The sequence below is a fragment of the Lycorma delicatula genome, chromosome 12 (assembly GCF_047948215.1).
Source record: "Lycorma delicatula isolate Av1 chromosome 12, ASM4794821v1, whole genome shotgun sequence".
NCBI classification, from domain to species: domain Eukaryota; kingdom Metazoa; phylum Arthropoda; class Insecta; order Hemiptera; family Fulgoridae; genus Lycorma; species Lycorma delicatula.
Genome location: NC_134466.1, coordinates 20,046,725 through 20,070,696, shown reverse-complemented (window position 1 = coordinate 20,070,696; position 23,972 = coordinate 20,046,725). Strand labels below are relative to the sequence as shown.

At 30.4% G+C, this 23,972-nt stretch overlaps 1 protein-coding gene across 5 annotated transcripts in view; it reads left to right on the top strand.

Moving 5' to 3' along the window:
- The window catches only part of LOC142333431 (uncharacterized), an 86,427-nt gene that overhangs the window by 37,347 nt on the left and 25,108 nt on the right, over positions 1-23,972 (top strand). For 3 of the 5 annotated variants that reach the window (XM_075380507.1, XM_075380502.1, XM_075380503.1), the window contains 8 exons: positions 1,602-1,637; positions 3,945-3,986; positions 6,851-6,886; positions 8,806-8,847; positions 12,677-12,715; positions 15,481-15,522; positions 19,024-19,059; positions 23,280-23,315. In XM_075380507.1, the coding sequence (XP_075236622.1) occupies positions 1,602-1,637; positions 3,945-3,986; positions 6,851-6,886; positions 8,806-8,847; positions 12,677-12,715; positions 15,481-15,522; positions 19,024-19,059; positions 23,280-23,315 (309 nt within the window). The remainder of the gene's footprint in view (positions 1-1,601; positions 1,638-3,944; positions 3,987-6,850; positions 6,887-8,805; positions 8,848-12,676; positions 12,716-15,480; positions 15,523-19,023; positions 19,060-23,279; positions 23,316-23,972) is intronic. The other 2 variants (XM_075380504.1, XM_075380505.1) reach the window with 1 other exon arrangement.

The following is a 23,972-nucleotide window of genomic DNA, read 5'->3' as shown; positions in this document are numbered from 1 at the left end:
GTACTACATTAATTTGTTACGTGATCTTTGGTACCTTGAACGGAAAACTAAAGAAGATGATAACAAAAACTTTAAGAGGATGTACAAATTTAAAAATATAATTGGGTAGATACTGTTTTCATTTCACATGTTAATTCAGCACTTAGTGGTGTCAGATTTAATTTGTACACTTGCTGTATTGATTTCTGGAAGACATTTGACAAATCCTGTCAAATGTCTTCCAGAAATATGCACAGGTAAAATTGTTATACATTTTCTGGTCACTGGGATTCCATCTTGCCTTCGAAACAATAAATATAGAAAGCATTTATGATTTTGAACACGTAATTATTTTTTTCTCATAGCTAATCAAAGGTTGTTGATGTTTCATATATATTTAAAGAAAAATAAGAAGTATATTTATTTGTTACGTGATCTTTGGTACCTTGAACGGAAAACTAAAGAAGAGGATAACAAAAACTTTAAGAGGATGTACAAATTTAAAAATATAATTGGGTAGATGCTGTTTTCATTTCACATGTTAATTCAGCACTTAGTGGTGTCAGATTTAATTTGTACACTTGCTGTATTGATTTCTGGAAGACATTTGACAAATCCTGTCAAATGTCTTCCAGAAATATGCACAGGTAAAATTGTTATACATTTTCTGGTCACTGGGATTCCATCTTGCCTTCGAAACAATAAATATAGAAAGCATTTATGATTTTGAACACGTAATTATTTTTTTCTCATAGCTAATCAAAGGTTGTTGATGTTTCATATATATTTAAAGAAAAATAAGAAGTAAAAGTGCCATAACCTCGCCAGTAATTGAACTGAAACCATTCAATCTAAACGTTAACATAAAATACACTACAGTAACTGATCAGTCATATTTTTAATATCCTTCAAAGAAGTGAATATGGGAGCTCTAGCTTACAGTATTGCATGTGAAAAAGGCATATTAAAGTCAATATTTTCAGACGTGCTTTAGAATATGCAGATATATCTGTTACTTTTTACTATTGTTTTGTCCATAAGGGTTGACAGTGATTTTATTTAAAATATTAACTTTTTAAATGATAAACTGAGGCAGAATAATTTTTTATTATTTATTTCCAAATATTCTGTCATCCTTGTGGCTATGTTCAGTGAGTTACAGGAAATTGAAATTTAGGTTCTGGTTAATGCTTCAGAAGTTCATAGTTTAAATGTTGAATTGCCATATGATGGTCTTATATGATAATCGATTTGTTATAATGATAATAGTTACGCATTTAAAAAAATATTTTATACTTTTTTAAAAATAAATATAATTTCTTGTTTATCTTATTTCATTAATTTCACCAATGAATAAACCTTCTGTGTTAAATATAGAAATTAAAATAAAAATATTTTATATTGTATTTTTAGACTGGCCTAACTATGATTAAACAGATTGTAAGAGTTGTTTACATTTAAAGGATTATTTATGTACAAATAAATTTTGTATGTATATAATAAAATTATTGTTTATACATCAGTTTTAATAATTATTTATATATTAACTATTAAACTGATCACAAAAATTCATTGTATTAAAATATAAAATGGATGCTGTTAAAAACCTTTTCTATTTTCAGAAATTCAACTGATGTCACGAATAGCAACAAAAAAACGTAAGTACAATTTCTAATTTATTGAAGTGTTCTCATATTGGAGAAGCGCGTGCGTGTATGTATATTATGTACATTAATCCTATTAAATAGGATAATAGTATAACAACAATAATAATCATGAAATATATACCAAACAACTACAGTATATATGTGTGCCTGTGTGTGTTTGTGTTTGTATATCATCAACACAGATGCACACAACTTCTATAGATCTATGATATCCATTGTAATGTTCGATGTAAGCCAGATTTATATGTAGTAGACTGCAAGTAAAATACCTTTATAAATCAGTAGTAAGTGACTCTACTATTTTGATATGTATTTTTTTACACTTCACAAAAAAACATGATTAATGTTGTTCATTAAAGTACATAGTAGTACTTACAAATAACAAATGGTAAATTAAATACATGAATTTTCTAAACAAAAAATAAAGTTTACGATGATTAAACATTATGGAACAGATTAATGAAAATAATTCGAAAACATATTATTTTTACTAGGTAAACAAAGTGCATCAAATACAGGCATCAAAAACAACAAAAAGAACAGTGGATGACAGCCGTCTTCCACCCACTAAACAAAAAAATGGCCAAAACAGACCGTAACAACTACAGGTGAATTTCACTCCTAGATACAATACACAAAATTCTTTCAAGAATCATCCTTAATAGGATCAATTTCCAACTTCAGAAAGAACCAGGAGAATACCAGGGAGGTTTCAGACCTGCAAGGAGCTACCCAGACCAGATCATGACTCTCAAGTTAATTATAGATTACAACAGTTAAAGAAGCAGAGACATGGTGAAAAAAATTATCGACTTCAAGAAAGTCTCAGAGAATCCACACTAAAAATTATGAGATATCTCGAAGTACATCTCAAATTAATAAAACATGATAAAACCCATTCACACAAACACTAAGTAAAAACTGAAATTCAGAGGCGAACTCTCGGAACCATCTGAAATCAATATAGGACGGTTCCAAGGAACAGACTCTCATCGCTACTAATTAACTGCACTGTGGAAATTTTAATGTGGGACTGGCTCAAAAAATGCTCTCTAAAAATAAAAATAGCCAAAAAAAAAATAAACAAACTGCCTTGGTTTTGTCAATGAATTGGCAGTACTAGCAAATGACATCGACAAAGCTAACAGATATTAGAACTTCAAAATATTGCAAATAAACTGGCTTCAAAATATCATTCGAAAATACAGAAATTATGCTCCCAAAAAAATTAAAAATAGTAAATATAAGGTCAAAATGATAACCCAATTTAAATACCTTGAAGAAATAATAACAAACAAGATAAACGAAAAACATCATTCCAAACAACAATAAACGTACTAGCTGTTGAAAAATTAAAACTTAAAAAATCGAAATTCAAAAAACCATAAATGATTTTTAGATATTTATCGGAAAAGCCAGTTAGTTTTATACAGATTTGAGTAGTACATCTTGGATACAGGTGTTTTTTGTTAGTAGTTGTGTTTCAATTAACCATACATGTCAGGAGTTGTCGACCTGAAACTGTATAAGACTAAATTTAATTTACATTCATACATATCATCCTCTAAAGTAATACCTTACTGTGACTCCAGAGGCTAAACAGAAAAAGGAGATATTTATTCGAAGAATCCAGCCCAAGTGTAGTTAATATCCGTTTAGCGTAATCGGAAATGAAGAAAATTTGCAGCTATCGTTAATATATTTTAGTTTCTCACCGCTTTCAAAGTCGAATTTCGAAAAATTTAGAAAATGGATTTAGATATTTACACTCTAGGAATTAAGTCGCTATCTTCACTTCTTATCAAGAAATTAAAAAAAGCAGTAACTTTATAGTTATTTCATTTAAACTCTAACTCGAAATTTCATAAAATCGATTTTAGTGTGCGCTTTTATCGTATATATATATACATATATATATACGTTCAATATATAGAGTACAAAAAATTGTGATATTATATTTCATTAATTTTTAAATGGTAAAATGTAACTATACTTGTGACCGTGAATATAAGGAAATTTAAGAATTTTTCATATTCTAATTGCTTATAAAACTGAAACTTGAAAAAAATATGAATGTAAAACATGAGAAAAAATTACTATAACAATTTTCGTTATTTGAAAATCTATATTTTATGTTGCACAGAAAAGCATCAGATAACAAACTTGTATCACGGCATCATGTGAAGAAAATATAATTCAATATTTCATAAAATAACTACCGATTTTTGTATTATGTATTTAAAATTATTTATAAATGATTTTGAAATTATATTTAAATAAATTTACACTTTCTTTCAGTGAGGCAGATTCGAAAGTATCAGAAATCGATATTACTGAAACGTAAGTGTTTGTATATTTTTAAGAGTTTGTATTTTAAGTGATGTATATTTTTAACATCATGATGAACGAAGACGTTGAAATAGGAACAAGAATTTCATTTATAGAATTTACTCAAGTAACTTCCTTACCAATTTCTACGCGATCTCCCACTACTGCGATTTATACATATTCCCACTCACAGGAAGTGAAACTTTCTTTTTTTCTCAGAAATGACAAATTCCACCTACCTTATACATTTCGATAGATTCTTATTAGAATCGAATTTCTTCACTTTTGACTGTTTCTTAAGTCTATTAATCTTGATGGAAAATGATTAAGTTGATTATAACTTAATGGGACTATGTCTACGCCGTGTGGTGGGCGGGTAGCACATACTAATTGAACTGTGACAGTGCTTCCAAGTTAAAGCAGAAATGTAATGATGAAGTTTGTCGTTTAATAGGATATAGCGTTGATTCGTTTGGTGAAGTTTGGATTGCGTTGCAATCCAATGGAGAGTTTTAGCGGCAGGGATCGGCGGAAGGATGTGCTAATAAGCCTGTCTTGCGTGACGGGCTCCCTTTCAGCCTAGAGTGGGCTGAAATCATTTGTTTAGGGACTGAAATAATGTAGTGAAGAACTTGCTTGTATAATGTTCGAGGCGCTGCTGATTCATCAGGAGCCGAGGGTATCCGAAAAGATCCGAGTGAAGTGTTAAGAGCCGAGTAAATCCGACCGAAGGTGAAGTCCTTTAAATTTAAAAGTCCTATAATAAATAAAAATTAAACAGCAGTAAAAAATGTAAACAGCAGTAAAAAAAAAGTGAAAATTTATAAGAATATTTAAAAATTAAATAAGTACTTTAAATAACCCTGAGTCTTAACAAGCGTAACTGATTTTTTTTTTTAATTTTGGCCGAATTACCATCCTTTTTATATTAAAATTAGATAAAAATGTTATTTTTATTTATTTCACCTTATATTTTATTATATAATATTTATCGCTTCTATGAATTTGTGGTGGCAGGATAGTGCCCTCTGCCAAAGGTCAAACCAAGTAGTTTATGAAGATATATTTCTCATGCGTAGCAATGGAAAACGTTTGTATTTGGTTAACATTTTAGAGTAGCTTTGAGACAAGAAATGTCTCCCGTAACTTGATTTCTCTATCGTAAATTTTTTTTTTATTCAATAGAATTCCACTCCGTTTAATATAAATAATGACAACATAATACAGAATAAGATATATGTGATGACTTATTGGACATATTTTACGACAATCTTTTTCTTGCATTGAAATTATTTCAAAGATATATATAGGTGAATTTAATAGAATGGAGAGGGTAAATGTGGTGATGTTATCGGGCATTTAGCTAGATATAAGAAATATCCATGGAAGCGTACTGAATGTGCTTATATTATTGAAATGTTGTTTTTAATTAATAAATTTTACATGTTATCGCCGTAGATGCTTAATGCCTGGAATCTCTTTGCAACACATCAGATAATGTCCTGATGAATTATTGGAGAGAAATATTCGGGAATACTCTCTCAGCAATAAAGAATTTTCATAATGCAGACACTACATTTAATTGTTGTCTGATCTTTAGTCCGTTGAACGGCAAACTAAAGAAGTAGGTAAGAAAATCTTTAGGAGGATATACAAAATTAAAAATTATAATCAGGTAGATGCTGTTTTCATTTCAGGTGTTAATTCAGCACTTTACTGGTGTCGGGTTTAGTTTGTAAACTTGCTCTATTGATTACTGGAAGACATTTGACAGAATTTTACATACAAAAGTTATGGAATTTTAACATTGTTAACGATGATCATGATTTGTCTTATTTGTTATTTCTTCTGGAATGTTGGTATTGATGTAGCAGTCTGCACAGGTAAAATTGTTATACATTTTCTGTTCACTGGGATTCCATCTTGCCTTCGGAACAATAAATATAGAAAGCATTTATGATTTTCAACACGTAATTATTGTTTTATCATACCTAATCATAGGTTGTTGATATTTCATATATATTTAAAGAAAAATATAACACGAAAAAGTGCCATAACCTGGCCAGTAATTGAACTGAAACCATTCAATCTAAACTTTAACATAAAATACACTACAGTAACTGATCAGTCAGATTTTTAATATCCTTCAAAGAAATGAATAATGTAAGCTCTATCTTACAGTATTTCGTGTGAAAAAGGCATATTAAAGTCGATATTTTCAGACGTGCTTTAGAATATGCAGATATATCTGAGTTACTATTTACTATTGTTTTGTCCATAAGGGTTGACAGTGATTTTATTTAAAAAATTAACTTTTTAAATGATGAACTGAGGCAGAATAATTTTTTATTATTTATTTCCAAATATTCTGTCATCCTTGTGGCTATGTTCAGTGAGTTACTGGAAATTCAAAAATCTGTTCTAGTTAATGCTTCAGAAGTTCATAGTTTAAATGTTGAATTGCTACATGATAGAGATATATGATAATCGATTTCTTATAATGATAATAGTTACGCATTTTAAAAAATAATTTATCTTTTTTTAAAAAAATAAATGATTTTCTTGTTTATCCTATTTCACTAATTTTTTCAATGACTAATAAACCAATTGGTTTCTGTGTTATACATAGAAACTAAAATTAAAGTATTTTATATTGCATTCTTAGCCAGGCCTAGCTGTTATTAAACAGATTGTAAGAGTTGTTTTCATTTAACGTATTTTTTTACGTACAGATAAATTTTGAATGTATATAATAAAATTATTGATTATACATCAGTTTTAATAATTATTTATATATTTACAATTAAACAGATCACAAATTTTCATTGTATTAAGAAAATAAATTGGATGCTGTTAAAAACCTTTTCTGATTTCAGAATTTCAACTGATGATACGAATACCAATAAACAAACGTAAGTAGAATTTCTAATTTATTGAAGTGTTCTCATATTGGACAAGCGCGCGCGCGCGTGTGTGTGTGCGTGTGAGTAAGTTATGTACACATAATCTTCTTAAATAGCATAATAGTATAACAACAATAATGTTGAAATAGATTATTGAACATACTAAACAACTACATTGTATATGTATGTGTGTGTTTGTGTATCATCAACACACATGAGCATACTTCCATAGATCTTTGACATGCATTGTAATGTTCGATGTAAGCCAGATTCATACATAGTAGACAGCATGTTGAATACTTTTATAAATCAGTAGTAAGTTATTCTTACTTAATATTTTGATATATATTTTTTTTTTAATTTCACAAAAGAAAAGATTAATGTTGTTTATTACAGTAATACATATATATATATACATATATATACTAGCGTCTCCATCGCGGCTTTGCCCATGCTGTATCGTTACTTGCACTCCCCGTCACAGTCAGGGGATATTTAACCGGTTATGGCTCGCTTCGCTCGAAAAATTCAGTGTATGGTAATATCTTTACAGCAAAAGTTCTATACCCGAAACATTGAGTAATCTAAGAGGCTTCAAAACATTCAGACTCCATCTTAAAAATATTTGTTATAATTAGTTACTTGTTGTTCGTACGTGTAAAAATGTATTTTTCTCGGTTACCAGATAACCTAGTATTAACGGTTACCAGATTTGTTAGTTTGCGTAGCCAGATTAAAACTATTAGGCGGTAACCGTACTACGTTTCTCTTTTGTTTAATTACTTTTATTTTGTTTTTTAGTCAAGTAACAGGTAGCAGGTGCAGTCAGTCGCGTCGCATATACAGTAATGATAAGGTCCCGCGCCGTAAATCAACGCACCACTTAAAAAATCGAAATTCAAAAAACCATAAATGATTTTTAGATATTTATCTGAAAAGCCAGTTAGTTTTATACAGATTTGAGTACTACATCGTGGATACAGGTGTTTTTTGTTAGTGGTTGTGTTTCAATTATGCATACATCCCAGGAGTTGTCGACCTGAAAGTGTATAAGACTAAATTTAATTTACATTCATACATATCATCCTCTAAAGTAATACCTTACTACTCCAGAGGCTAAACAGAAAAAGGAGATATTTATTCGAAGAATCCAGCCCAAGTGTAGTTAATATCCGTTTATCGTAATCGGAAATGGAGAAAATTTGCAGCTATTGTTCATATATTTTACAGTTTCTCACCGCTTTCAAAGTCGAATTTCGAAAAATTTAGAAAATGGATTTAGATATTTACACTCTAGAAATTAAGTCGCTATCTTCACTTCTTACCAAGAAATTAAAAAAAGCACTAACTTTATAGTTATTTCATTTAAACTCTAACTCGGAATTTCATAAAATCCCTTTTAGTGTACACGTGCACCGTAAGAGGAAGATGTATACAAATTTCCATCAATTTATCTTCAGTAGTTTTTGATTGGTGTTGAATGATCAGTGAGTCAGGACAAGTTGCTTTACAGGTATATATATATATATATATATATATATATATATACGTTCAATATATAGAGTACAAAAATTGTGATATTTTACTTTCATTAATTTTTTAAATGGAAAAATGTAACTATACTTGTAACCTTGAATATAAGGAAATTTAAGAATTTTTCATATTTTAATTGCTTATAAAACTGAAACTTGAAAAAAATATGAATGTAAAACATGAGAAAAAATTACTATAACAATTTTCGTTATTTGAAAATCTATATTTTATGTTGCACATAAAAGCATCAGATAACAAACTTGTATCACGGCATCATGTGAAGAAAATATAATTTAATATTTCATAAAATAACTACCGATTTTTGTATTATGTATTTAAAATTATTTATAAATGATTTTGAAATTATATTTAAATAAATTGACACTTTCTTTCAGTGAGGCAGTTTCGAAAGTATCAGAAATCGATATTACTGAAACGTAAGTGTTTGTATATTTTTAAGTGTTTGTATTTTAAGTGATGTATATTTTTAACATCATGATGAACGCAGACGTTGAAATAGGAACAAGAATTTCATTTATGGAATTCACTCAAGTAACTTCCTTACCAATTTCTACGCGATCTCCCACTACTGCGATTCATACATATTCCCACTCACAGGAAGTGAAACTTTCTTTTTTTCTCAGAAATGACAAATTCCACCTACCTTATACATTTCGATAGATTCTTATTAGAATCGAATTTCTTCACTTTTGACAGTTCCTTAAGTCTACCAAACTTGATGGAAAATGATTAAGTTGATTATAACTTAATGGAACTATGTCTACGCCGTGTGGGGGCGGGTAGCACTTACTACTTGAGCTGTAACTGTGTTTCCAAGTTGAAGCAGAAATGAAATGATGAACTTTATCATTGAATAGGATATAGCGTTGATTCGTTTGGTGAACTTTGGATTGCGTTGCAATCCAATGGAGAGTTTTAGCGGTAGGGATCCGGCGGAAGGATGTGCTAATAAGCCTGTCTTCCGTGACGGGCTCCCTTTCAGCCTAGAGTGGGCTGAAATCGTTGGTTTAGGGACTGAAATAATGTAGTGAACAACTTGCTTGTATAATGTTCGAGGCGCTGCTAATTCATAAGGAGCCGAGGGTATCCGAAAAGATCCGAGTGAAGTGTTAAGAACCGAGTGAATCCGACCGAAGGTGAAGTCCTTTAAATTTAAAAGTCCTATATTAAATAAAAATTAAACAGCAGTAAAAAATGTAAACAGCAGTAAAAAAAAAGTGAAAATTTATAAGAATATTTAAAAATTAAGTCCTTTAAATAACCCTGAGTCTTAACAAGCGTAACTGATTTTTTTTTTTTAATTTTGGCCGAATTACCATCCTTTTTATATTAAAATTAGATAAAATTGTTATTTTTATTTATTTCACCTTATATTTTATTATGTAATATTTATGTTTGTGTATCATCAACACACATGAGCATACTTCTATAGATCTATGACATCCATTGTAATGTTCGATGTAAGCCATATTCATACGTAGTAGACTGCAAGTTGAATACTTTTATAAATCAGTAGTAAGTTACTCTTACTTAATATTTTGATATATTTTTTTTTTAATTTCACAAAAAAAAATATTAATGTTGTTCATTTAACAAACAGTAAATTAAATATGTAACCTTCTAAATAAAAAATAAAGCTTAAGATGATTACACTTTATGGAACAGATTAATGAAAAAAATTCGAAAACATATTATTTTTACAAGGTAAACAAAGATGCATCAAATACAGGCGTTTTTAATGTTAAAAAGCGTTACTTAAAAGATTACTGACAGAGGAATTTAAAGTATTTAATTTTAAATAATACTGAGGTTATAACCTTAAACAAATCGCGGAAGAATTAGCCTCAATAAAAACCCATATAAAGAATCAATGGCGGAACAGCGAATGCTACGAAACAGTGGAAAAGAGATATCAAGCAATACTGTTACATTAATCCCAACAATCAGAAACCTACTTCCAAAACCTAGCAACAAGTAACCACACCAAAATAAGAAGACAACAGCATAAAGACAATCAGTAAAAGAAGAATTCAGCAAAACGCAGTCAAGAGACTACTACAAAATCTTCAAAAAATAACTCCAAAAATACGAACCTCCAACCCTTCTAATGAAGGATGAAAACCACAATCTGTCCCGTAACGATAAAAACAACGCGAAAACCCTAGCAAAATATTTCAACAAACTCCAAAATTGTGAAGATCTGACCGATCGCAAGAAGAAAACCAGTCCCCCAATAACAACACTACCACTAAACATTAACCCTCTCGCAATAAAAGAAGTCTACCAAGCCCGACGTGAGATGAAGGAAAAGTGGCAGGAGAAGATCAGACCTTTGTAAAGATCTTGAGACATGCAGGAAGACCAGAAAAAATCTCCCTCCATCAACAGCTTGTCAAATACGGATCAAAAAACAATTAAAAGAACAGTGGATGACAGCCCTCTTTCACCCGCTAAACAAAAACATGGCCAAAACACCCCGTAACAACTACAGGTGAATTTCACTCCTAGACACAACATACTAAATTCTTTCAAGAATCATCCTTAATAGGATCGGTTTACAACTTCAGAAAGAACTAGGAGAATACCAGAGAGGTTTCAGACCTGCGTGGAGCTATCCAGACCAGATCATGACTCTCAAGTTAATAATAGATTACAACAGTAAAAGAAGCATAGACGTGGTGAAAACAATTATGGACTTCAAGAAAGCCACAAAGAATCCGTACTATTAATTCCATACTACTAATTCTGAGATACCTCGAACTACATCTCAAATTAATAAACATGATAAAACCGAACCGCACAAACACTAAGTAAAAACTGAAATTCAGAGGCGAACTCTTGGAACCATCTGAGATCAATACAGAACGGTACTAAGGAACGGACTCTCATCGCTACTAATTAACTGCACTTTGGAAATTTTAATGAGGGATAGGCTCAAAAAATGCTCTTTAAAAATAAAAATAGCCAAAAAACAAACTGCTTTGGTTTTGTCAATGAATTGGCAGTGCTAGCAAATGACATCGACGAAGCTAACAGAAATTAGAACTTCAAAATATGGCAAATAAAACTGACCTTAAAATACCATTCGAAAAGACAGAAATTGTGCCCCCAAAAAAATTAAAAATAGTAAATATAAAGTCAAAATAATAACCCAATTTAAGTATTTTGGAGAAATAATAACAAACAAGATAAACGAAAAACATCATTCCAAACAACAATAAACGTACTAGCTGTTGAAGAAAAATTAACCTGACACACCTACGTAATAAATGTCTATCCATAAAAGCAAACGTAAAACACTACAACACAATTATAAAACCAAAAGTCACATATGCGGCAGAAACACTAATACCTGAACGAACACTCAAAGACCGATACACTCCAGAAAATCGAAAGAAGAATTGGAAGGACATACATCAACAAAAAGTACCAAAAAGATAGGCATTGATTAATCGTGCCCAACAACAACATGTGCAGAGTTAGAACCTATCACTGATATCATGCACAAGAGGAGACTAGGATGTCTCAAATGAAGATTTAAGATTTCTGAAACAGCTGGTTTTAGTCCAATGTCGACTCGAAAAACACCAAAACAGGTTGCAGACGGATCAGATAAATAAGAGAGGATGAAAGGAAATTGGCCTTACACCAAAAGATACCACAGTAAAGAAAAAATTACACAAAAAATCAAGCACCAAAACAATCGCTTCACAATCCCAAGAAAGAGATTCACAACACAAACTTTTGAACACCAGAAAGGACACGAAGATTGGAACATATGAAAAAGTACTGGGAGGACCCCAACGCCCGAACAGTCCTTCGAAGAAACTTGGATAATGGACTGACTAAAGTGATCGTATGCGGTCATAAAAGATGAAAAAAAATTATTGCAGATTGATGTTCAATAACTATTACATTCGATTTCTAACAGGATATATGTTACTTTTCCTAGAATAATGATTTCTACACCACAAAATATCACTAAAATTAGTTTATGAGTAATGATTTGCATAATTACTTTATTTTAGCACTGCATATATTTTTTTATTACTGTCACAGTTAAGTGACTGGATTGTTGATTATCAATACGTTTCTTTCACAACCACATTTCTGTTCATACACTCCAACTTCAGCTTCCTATACAGTTGTAAATTAATTTTGTCAATAAAAAATAAAAAAAATTCACATTTTATTAAATTTTATTAATTATGATTCATTTTAATATTTATTTTTCTCATTTTTCAGCTCTGTAGGAATTTCTTCCACAGTACTGAGTAATGTCAGGTAAGTAAGTTAATAATATAGTTTATTAATTAGTAGTTTTAAGTAATCTTTATTTCCAAACCCTATGGTGTTAATTTTTTTAAATTCAGTTTAGTTTTCTGTTAAATCTGCTTGACATAATAATCAATTGAAATATTATTCAATTTAATTTCTAAGACTATCTGGTGAATAATTTAGCAGATGAGGAAAATTATAATTATAGTGTACAGAATGCTGATTTTTGGATTAAGTGTACGGAATGCTGATTCTTGGACTATTCTACTTTAGAGTGTACTCAATTTCAGAAAGAATTAAAAAACAAGATGGTGAACAAAGGTTTTAGTTTTTCTTTTTATCTCTAAAGGCCTCTTTTACTGGCCCTCCCACGAATTACAAACATATGGAATATTCATATTTGTGTCCATCTTTGTCAAATTACAATCTAGCTCAAAAAAAAAAGTAAAATATATTATGTGGGAAATTCAAGCTCTCTTGCAGTTGAAGGGTGTCTAGCTCCAAAGCCTTCTTGATCAAATTAGAAATATTACATATTAGAATTATTTTTTTCAACATGACCCTAAAATTATGATGAGTTTTGTGATAAGCATAAAAATATTTATTTTATAGATATATATAAACTTATGGCTGCAAATCGACTAATATTTTGTATTTTCTATTTTCTTTTGGTGAAGAAAGCTTCATCTCGACTAAATCACTACATCACACACTATCTGAGAAAACTCCCAGTTACCATTTTGAAATAGAAAATTTTGTAAAAGTCATAACGAACATCTTTCACCTAATAGCAAAGGCTTATTGAAAAATTTTATTAAAATTTAAAAATCCGTTTGGCTGAACCTTCATCACAAACTCAAAAAGTCATGTTAAAACAGGATCCCAGTTCATTCAGTCAATAATTCTTAGTTAATTTTTATCTTTTGCAAGTACTGCATATTTCAATATTTAAATATTGCAATCAGCCATATTCAAACGTTGCAGTCAACCATTAACTCTATATATTTAATACCGCTTCCGAATTCAGGATTTTGGTTAGATGATGTTAATCTTATGTCTTCAAAAAAGATTTCTTATTGAATTTGATATTTAAATTGTTAGTATATCACCAGTTTTTGTATTTAAAATTTGTTATCTGTGTTAATTTGAGTTTGATTGTGTTTTTTTAAGTGTGCTTCAGTGCGAAGTGTTGTATTATTTCTATACCGATGATGAGTAATTCACCAAAATATTGTGTTTCAATATTTTTTACTTTCTCATCTAGAGCGATGAATGCTGCTATAGCAGCTTCTACAAGTACGGAAAGTATATAGATCAGTTACAACAAAAAAAATCGAAAAATTAATTTTTTTCATTTATGTATTAAGGAGACATTTTTTTCTTTTCGATTTTGGCCTTCGAAAGCTAACATTCTTTTCTTCACTTTCTTGAACACCGTTATTTTTTTTTCTTGAAAGCCCAGTATTGATTAAATTTTCTCTCTATAAACTTTTCAATCTGATATTTAATTTTCTGAGATGTTTTGGTTTTTTATATCGATTTTAGGCGGTTTCACCCAAATAATTTCGGTTTTTCTTTTATAAAAATAATTAAATATTTGTTTCTCAGACGACTGTTGGTCTTTCTAAAAAAATCTGCAAAGAAAACTAAACTTGTTATTAAATTTTCTGTAAATTTCTTAGTTATGTCTCAGTCTATAATTTCCGTTTTTAAACCGGGCCTAGAATTTTCTGAATTATTCTTCTTTCGAATTTTTAAGTCTTCCATTTTTAAATTTATATTAAACCATTCGTAGGCATAAAGACATGATAATTTTATAAAAATATTGCAGTGCCTGTTATTTAAATTTTTGGAAAGGTATTTTTTATTGTAAATATTTTTTGTAATTTCGTTGCATTTCGGGATTGGAGATCGTGTTTTTAATGAAACGTAACTTTCTAAAATTTATTTTAAATTAAAATCCATCTCGGAAGTTACCCATTGCATTTAAAGTGTAAAAATCTTAATTTTGTTATACACCTTACTATAGTTTTTCTTAAAAAAAACAAAAGATCAGTCAAAATTTGAACCCTCTTCCTAGAAAATTAAAACTTTGTTTATTCAGAATTAAGGCAGTATCTTTATACTTTTTAAACAATTAATTTTTCCCCCACTTTATTATCACCACTTACGAATTATTTTCTTAAAAATTCATTTTACTCGAACACTTAACCTTGAGAATGGGAATCCCCAAAATACAAAAAACATTTTTATACAATTTAAAATTTTTAATGCTCAAAACGTATTTTGTTAAATAATAGTCACAATACCTCTCCTCTGATGGGAAACTCCCTAATTTTTAATATTTTATAATTTATTTAAAATCAGTTTTAGGGAACATTTTAATCAAGAAGTCCTCCTGATGCGTGAGCCTCAAATTTTAAAAGGTCAGAAATATTTTTTTTTTAATTTTGATGCTAATATACTAATATTAAAAATGTTGATTATCGCTTTATAACTGCTATAATTCAGAAATGAATTGAGTAATTTGACCGGCTTAGACGAGAAATTTATGCAATTCATTGTTGGTTTTTTTTTTTAAACAGTAGACAGCATCAATTGTGAAAGTTAATTGTATTGTTCATGTTGATTGCTATTATTTAATGACTTTATTTTATAGCCTTATATTCAAAGATTCAAGAAGATGTTTCAGGTGCTGCGGAACCATCAGGAAATAAAGAGATACAAATGAATATTATTATCATTTTTATCTTGGAATATTTCTGTTTTAGGTCTCCAATGACAAGTAAATTTGGTTCTTCTGAATACGTAATGTAAGTATTTATATTCTATAACAATGTTATCATCAAATACGTGTCCTAATTGTCATCATTTTCATTTAACAAGACATTTCAAAAATTTCTTTTCTTGTTATCATTTTTACCTGACATTCGTGTTTTACTACAATTCACAAATTTATTTTTAAGGATATCTCTAATTCTGAAATCTCTTTTGATTTCATACTGGTTGTATTCCTAAAAGCCTCCTTCTTGGATTCTAGTCTGCTTTCAATCAATTCAGTACTTTACTCATCCTATTAATTTTTATACCTAATATAAAAATTCTGGCAATACAAAATTACGTTTCCTTGCACTAGTATTTAATTTCTTATTATTTCTACCCTTTTTATTGCACCTACTTATCACTGTTCACTCTTATTTTTTCAAATTGACTTTCTCTCCTAGCAGTGAATATGTACACTTTGCTATTTCTTTCAACCACTGTTTTTGGTTTCTCTTCAAAGAGTAGTGTCGTTAGTGAATCACAATGTATTTAGCTTTTCTCCTTTGCCAGTTAGCTTTTCCCCTTCTTACCATTAACCTTCCAGTTCTATATTTTTTTCTTTGTTCAGATTAAAAAGTAACAGGAACAGAATGCACAGTTACTATTGCTGTCTGTAACAGGGCTTCACTTTTCTATATGATCTACTCTTTATCGTCGGTCCCTAATGCTTTATACGGTTTGTTTATAAAATAAATTCACTAATGTTCAGTATGATATTAATTTTAAGATTTTGTCTTATAAATGAATCAATTTGACAAATGAGAAAATAATATCAACTTAGCCAAAAATTATTAATTTCTGCTAACATCAATCACTCTTTCGAGAATTTTCTTTTTATATTTGGAGAAAATATCCGTTATTTATTTTTGAAATATTTTTTAGTTAATCGAGGAATAAAATAAATTCTGTATAACAGTAATACAATTCTGTTTACGTGTACAATTTAATTAATTTAATTACTGTCAAGTCATAATTTTATTGACGTCAATTTATTTATGAAGTTTTAACAAGTCTTATTTGTAAAAAATAACGTCGTGTCATAGGAAAGAGGTTTAAATATTCAAATTACTTGCGAAAATCTTTAATAAAAATGTAGAGCACTCATTATTTGTCCGTTTTCGCCGAAATTCTTTTTGGTACCTGGTCTCTGATTTACACGTGCTGCATAGAGGGCCTTGTAAAGCGGTCGAGTTTTTGTTCCACAAGGCACGTAGGGAAGATGTGGTAAGGACTGCTTGTGGCCTTTAACAAGCAAGGGTTCATCCAGGTAGGGTACGCCTTGCATGGATTTGAATACTAGATCGTGGATACCGGTGTTCTTTGGTTCTGTGGTTGGGTTTCAATTAACCACACATCTCAGGAACGGTCGAACTGAGACTGTACAAGACTACACTTCATTTACACTCATACATATTATCCTCATTCATCCTCTGAAGAATTATCTAAACGGTAGTTACCGGAGGCTAAACAGGAAAAAAAAAGAAAAAAGGTACGCCTTAGTCCTGTTTGAGCTCTTATTAGAGCGGGGACCGTTATCTGTGTTTTGTTATTGTTTTCACTTGCGTAAACAATCCAATAGCGACTAAGAAATCCGTAGAGTAACAAAAGGACAATCATGCCTTCGGCTGCCCGTATATCTCTGCGGGCAGTTACAACATTCTAGGTTAACCTGACAAAGTAGTAGATATCACTGTAGTAGTTGATAGATTAATTTAGCTTATTTTATTTACTTAGAAAATCATTAGTGTAGATGTCTGTTATAGAGTCTGGACAGTCTAAGCGAACACCCAGGCGCGATAGAAATGAAGACGTCGTGAGGGAAGTGGAGGATGTTTCCGTTTTCTCCTCCGCCGATGAAGGCCAAGGTTCCTGACTGATCCCGTGGCTTCATGAGTTTAGGGCAAAGTTCTCTGCTTTGGCGAATGGATTTGAGGTGCTTTCCTCTATACCGAATGAAGTCAGGGAGGATATAGTTAAAGGTTCAGTTTCCGTCCCAGTTCCAGCGACTGTGTCTATTATGGCGCAGCGGAAATGCTACGCCGAGGTGCTTAAAGGCAAGCGGGAGGCAGCTTAGTCCGCAACCAGCCGAAAGCCATCTTCCTAAACAGAAAGAAGGGCTCCAAAAAAACAAAGAAATTAATGAGTAATTTCAGGCTGCCCTTCAGGACAAGAGGTCAAATTTTAAAATTAGGAACATAAAGGACAGTAGGAAAGGTCTGGTTGCGTAGCGGATGGCAGTAAAACAGTTAGAGTTATTTCAGAATCTGTCGTTAGTAAAAGGTCATTTGGTCGTATTCCTAAATTCTGTCAGTATGCTTCACTTTGTGCGCATTATGGTGACAACGGTTACAACCGTGAAGATTGTCGTAAAAAATTTGAAGCTCTACTTGCGTAAGTTGCGGAAGATTCGCAAGGATTGCAAGCACTCGGTCGATAGTAGCAGCTGTGGTTGTTGTTTGAGAGCTGTTGAGATGTATTTTAATTCATTGCATGGTTAAGGCTGGAGACATAAATTATCACACTGCTCAGATCGAGTTAGATGAAATTGTTAAATTTGATTAAATTGTTATTGTTAGTTCGTATTTTCAATATAGAGATCCCAGTGAGGAATATTTAGAAATGTGGGATAGAATACTTGGTCTTGTTGGTAACTGTTCTATACTTCTTTGGCATAGTGGAATCACAGATTATAGCGGTGAATTATTTGACGGCTTTGTTGTGCAGTATCGTTAAAAGGTTTTTAATATTTTTGTGAGTTACCAACATATGCTGGAATGGTAGATGGAAGGAGATTATTTGCTGGAACGAATATAGATATAACTGTTGGTAGGAATATTCCTGGTAGGTTGATACTTGGTCTGTTCATGATTGTTCTAGTGATCATCAATTAATTATCTTTGAGTTGGTTAGGAAGTTTCGAGAGGCTTACAGATATAATGTCCCGGTTTATGCTACACAGGAAGGCGGACTGACCTAAATTTGTTAATAGTCTCTCTAATAGACTCCGCGCCTTAGACCAAAGTCTGGATGATATTCAACTGGAGGACCTAGTAGAACAATTTTCTCTATCTTTCATCGATACCGCTGAGAATTCGATTCCCCGTAGTTCTAGTTGATAGAGAATTCCCCTCGGTGAACTTGACAGTTGTCTTTGTTGAAACAGTCTGTGAACCATCTCAGGATAATTGGTCAGTGAAAGAGTCATTCTAAACTGCGAGCGGTTTTGATAGGTGACTATCGAAGGAAAAGGTGTGAATATTTTCAAATGGGCAGGGCATCAAAAAGGGATTCTTGGAGTTCGTTTGTTAGAGACCATGTAAATAAGGATCCTTGGAATGTTGTGTACAGAGTCCTAGGACATAAGAATTTCGTTATGTGATTTCACAGACGTGTTTTATTTCTTTCTCTAATATTAAATGTCTCCAATAAATTAACAACAAGATATAATATCACATTGAAATTATATACTATTTAATTATTCTTTGTTCCAGAATGGACGGTATGGATGTTTATGCATACTCTAGAGGGTAAGTTGATAAAAAAGCTTATTTTATCGTGATTAAATACAATAAAATTTCTGAACAAAGTGATATTTTATGACAAAATTATTATTAATTGTCTTTTGTCAAAGAATTAGGTAAATCCTATTAGTAAAATTTAACATTCTCATCCACACTTAAACGGTAGATATAAAAAAATAAATAAATAAATATAGTAAAAAATAATTTTACACTTTTTATGGTCGTAATACATAGTTAATCATGAACAGAACAAACTGAAACAAAATACTGCTCATTAAGAATGAAAGTATTATGTAAAATAAATAGCCAGTGGGTATGTTTTTTATCGCCAATAATGCGCAAATGTTAGTGTATAAACCGGCATGACTTCCCTCCTGCAATTATTTAAAATCTGTAGTATATTACATATCATCAAAACTACATCTTCCGATTAAAATGACCACATCTATAAAATAATTGAATAAATAATAAGTGATTTTAATCTATTTCAGTGTAATTCTTCTGTGTCTCTACAATTGTTTTTGAGTACCTCTTTAGGTCGAGTAATATAAATCCAGTAAATAATGATTCTTTACTCGAACCAACTTTACTGTAAAATCACGTAGAGTATCGTTGAAAAATGTTAAAACTGACATAATATTTAGTTCATTAAAATACTTTAATGAGTCATGAGTTACTTTCCAGATAATAATAAAAAATGTATTGAATAATTATTACATCACGTCACTTATACATAATAAAAGTCTGGTAACTGAAATTTGTTATTCATATTTTATAAACTTATGTTTTTCGTGCATATTAGGTAGATTTAATAAGAAGGCAACTTATAGTAATAAGTACCATGATTCGACATCCGAAAAATTTCAACATATCTTTGCGTTTCGTATCCACCAGACAGCAGAACCACTGTCAATTCAAAAGTTTATATATACATACTCGTATATCACTTTCTTGTGGACAAAATAAATAACTGCCGTAATTTTAAGCCAATCACTTTCAAATTGATACATAAAATATAACGCCCAAAATTACGGTCAAGTGTGTTAATGGGCAAAATTGGACCATGGGCTGGAAACTTGGGGCTTTTTCGAAAAAAAAATATCACGCTAAGTAAAATACCGAATTCGTTTAAAGTTTCTACTATTTTTTTGGATAAGGGCCTAAAACTTATTTAAGTTAAGTTTTTTGATATCACCAACCGTTGGCCCAAGCGATGGAAAAAATGGGACTATGAAGACAAAACCTTCCTTAATACGCACAGTATCGAGTCGGTTTAAAGTGGTCGTTAATCCACTAAAAATTACCTAAAACTTTCATCTGAAACAATTTTTGATATGACCAACCCTTACGGCAAGGGATGACCAAAATGTTGCTAGAATTTTAAGATGGGGCTTGTCGAATGCTAAACGTGTGAAAATTTTTCACATGCGATCATTGTCGTATTGAGTAAATTTGAAGTTTTTGTTAACTTTAAGGTGGAAATATTTGTATCCGTTACTTAGCACAGGTGAAATCTACCCTTCCGACGTGCCGAAAGGGATATTTTTAAAGTTTTAATCTGTCTTAATTATTTTTGTACCATCTCAATTAATATATGCCTAAATTCTTCCTTAACATTTTATTTAATTAAACACGAGAATGTCAAAATATATTAAAAAATAGGATTCTGACATACTTAATCAATGATTTGTATGCAAGTAAGCGATAACCCACTCGCCTATTTATTTTACATAAAGTATAGTTAATATTGTAAAAATATGTACTTTCCTGTTTACAGATTGGTTCACAGTTATCTTATAAATTTTAGTCTCACCATCCTCTACATCTGCTCCCAAATTTCTTTTCTGCCGAGCTTTATGATATTGTATAATACGATATCAACACATGTTCCGTATAGACTTAATCTATTTACTAAATGGTGAATTAGAAGGATAGATATTGTAATGAAGTACAACAGTGGTTCATCTTAAGTTTTAATGGTTATTTATTGTTACTGTAAACTAATTAAGAGGACTTTTAATTTATAGGGATTTCTTAGAATGTATTCAACGCAGTCAGTAATATGATAATACTTACGGGCATTTAATCAGGCCTACTAGCTATTTTCATGTGATTTTTTATTTAATGATTTTGGATTTACTGTCCTTAGAGTGGCAGAATTGTTCTTTTAGTTCATAATACAAAAAAAAAAAAACATATGTTCGTGTTTATGATTAGTGAACTGTATTACCACGTCTGAAACGGGTGGAGTTCCAACAATTCAAAGTTAACTATTGGTATTATCTTAAAAACCGGAGTCATACAAATAACCCAAAAAATGAAAATAATAGGAAATGAAACGACCAAAGAAACAAGTGCAAATTATTGCCTGGATTCATATTTTTCATAATTTAGTGGAGTTCTAATGGCAGCATCATATCGTGGATGACTCTTTATAATACTACGAAGCCTCTCATGATATTGACGAATTTTTTTTTGCCGTAAATCGACCGGAAATAAGTAAATTTAATTTATTTATAACCTATGGAATGTATAACACAACATAACCATCAAATAAAAAAAAATGGATGGCTCATGTAATGCGCTTAAATAAAATCTTCGTTAGATTAATATTTTCTATGGCTGCTCTTGATTAAACAGAATCGACTACAGATATAAAATATTATGGAACGCCTTTTATCGATAAAGATAAAGGACCATACTGTATCGGATAAAAGAGTTTTCACTTAATTAAGTGTATAAAATAATTTAAAGGCGGTTAAAGGATTGATTCTTTTAATTTGTGACAGCAACTCGTGAAACTGATATAAAAAAATTATTTTATCATCTGTAAAAGATTAGGATATATTTTAGTATTATCAATATTCCTGCTCTGACAGACATCATAATTTTGGTCTACCTGTATGTCTCCTTCCAACAGTATTGTATTAAAAACCACCGATGCAAGCTCTTGGCTCTATATATATATATATATATATATATATATATATATATATATATATAGAGAGAGAGAGAGAGAGAGAGAGAGAGTTTTGAAGACGATAAATTTAAAAAAGAACAATTATTTGCTTAACGTTTCGTCGGATATCAGTTATTTAAGAGCCAATTTTCGAAGTCTAGATTTCTGAAGTTCAAATCCTAGTAAACGTTAGTTACTTTTATGCGGATCTGAATACTAGAAAGTGAATACCGGTGTTCTTTGGCAATAGGGGTTCAATTAACCACAGGTCTCAGGCGGTCGACCTGACTCTGTAGAAGACTTCAACTCATTTATATCCCATACATATCATCCTCATATCATTCATTTCAGTCATTGGGCGAAGGGTTTCTTCATCTTCGCTTATTGAATAGATTGCAACGTACGAATTAGAAAAGAAGAACCAAATTGAATTTAATGTAAAATTATTTACGAGTATCAATAAGAATTACAGATATTTAAGTTTTGTGATCGCGAAAAATTTCGGTTTTCAGATTTCAACGGAAATATCCATTTTGACTAGTTTCAGCATGACTTCTGTACGTATATATGTACGTACGTATGTGCGTATATATCTCGCATAACTCAAAAACGAATAACATTAGGATGTTGAAATTTTGGATTTAAAATTGTTGTAACATGCAGTTGGGCACCTTCCCTTTTGATTCCAAACAACTGAAAAAGTGTCCAAAAAAGCCCAAAATCCAAAAAAGTTGTATTTTAGACTTTTACTGAACTGCAGTAATAAGCCTTCATTGAGAGCTTTTAAACGATATCTTCTGTGGTTCCAGAATTATAGCCAAATAAAATTTTATCTAATGAAATATTGTGATCTTACAAGGAGAAGGTTTATCGGTTGAAATTCGACTTCACTTCCTTTTTTTAATTTTTTTTTTTTTAATTTAAATATATAGATTTATTAATAATTATTAACTGGTGATTATAAAAAAAAAATACATGAAATAATAATTCAATAATGACAATAAAAAAATTTAAAAAAATATCAGACGTTACTCGTGAAATAAAATTTTATGTACTTTTCATTATAAAAAAAAAAATGTGTATATGTAATGTAATAGGTGTACAACGAAGCCATGTGGTGTCCACATCATTTTTTTTTTTTTAATTTTGAACCACATTCTATTAATTAGAGCAAAGAAATTTATTTTTAATTACTAATTAAGTCATATGTTAACGATGCAATAAGTATTTCATCTCCATAACCGGTTACTATTTTATAATTTTTCAGTAAATCTTGGCTGCAGGATAAGAAAAATGAGTTAAGGTAAGCATTATTTTAAAAAAAATTATAGGTGCATAATAATATTTATTTTCTATATTATAAAAACGATGTACATTTTACAAGTTAATATAAAGCAAATATTTTTTATAAACTGTGTCTAATTACGTTCGATTTTTTAATTGTTACGAAAAGAGTTTGGCTAAAATTATGCTCCAAATTCAATGCCAGGCAGTACTGCATATTCTGGGAACATTAATAATTAATGACGCTGGTAAATTTAATTTGAGTGAACAAATTTAAAAAAGTGATCCCACAGTTGTATTGTAATTAATATTGAACAATTCTTTTTATGGAACTCAGTAAATAATAGTAAAAACCTATTTGCGATCTGTTGAAAACAAATTTATTAATAAAACAAAAAATAAAATAATAACGATTAAAACATATTCCACGTTAATAATTATTGCTGATTTTTTCCTGTTTTTTTTTTTTTTTTTTTTTTTTTTTTGTAAATTTATCTCGATGATAATAAGAAATAAATATAATAAATAATTAAAAAAATAAATACACGTAACCGTGAGTGTCCGACTAAAAGATAAATCTGCTAAGTGATAATTGAGAAACGGCACTGTAGGACCTCTCATTTTAAATTGTTCAGTCAAATTTAACATCAGATTGTAATGTTTTATGGTATTACTA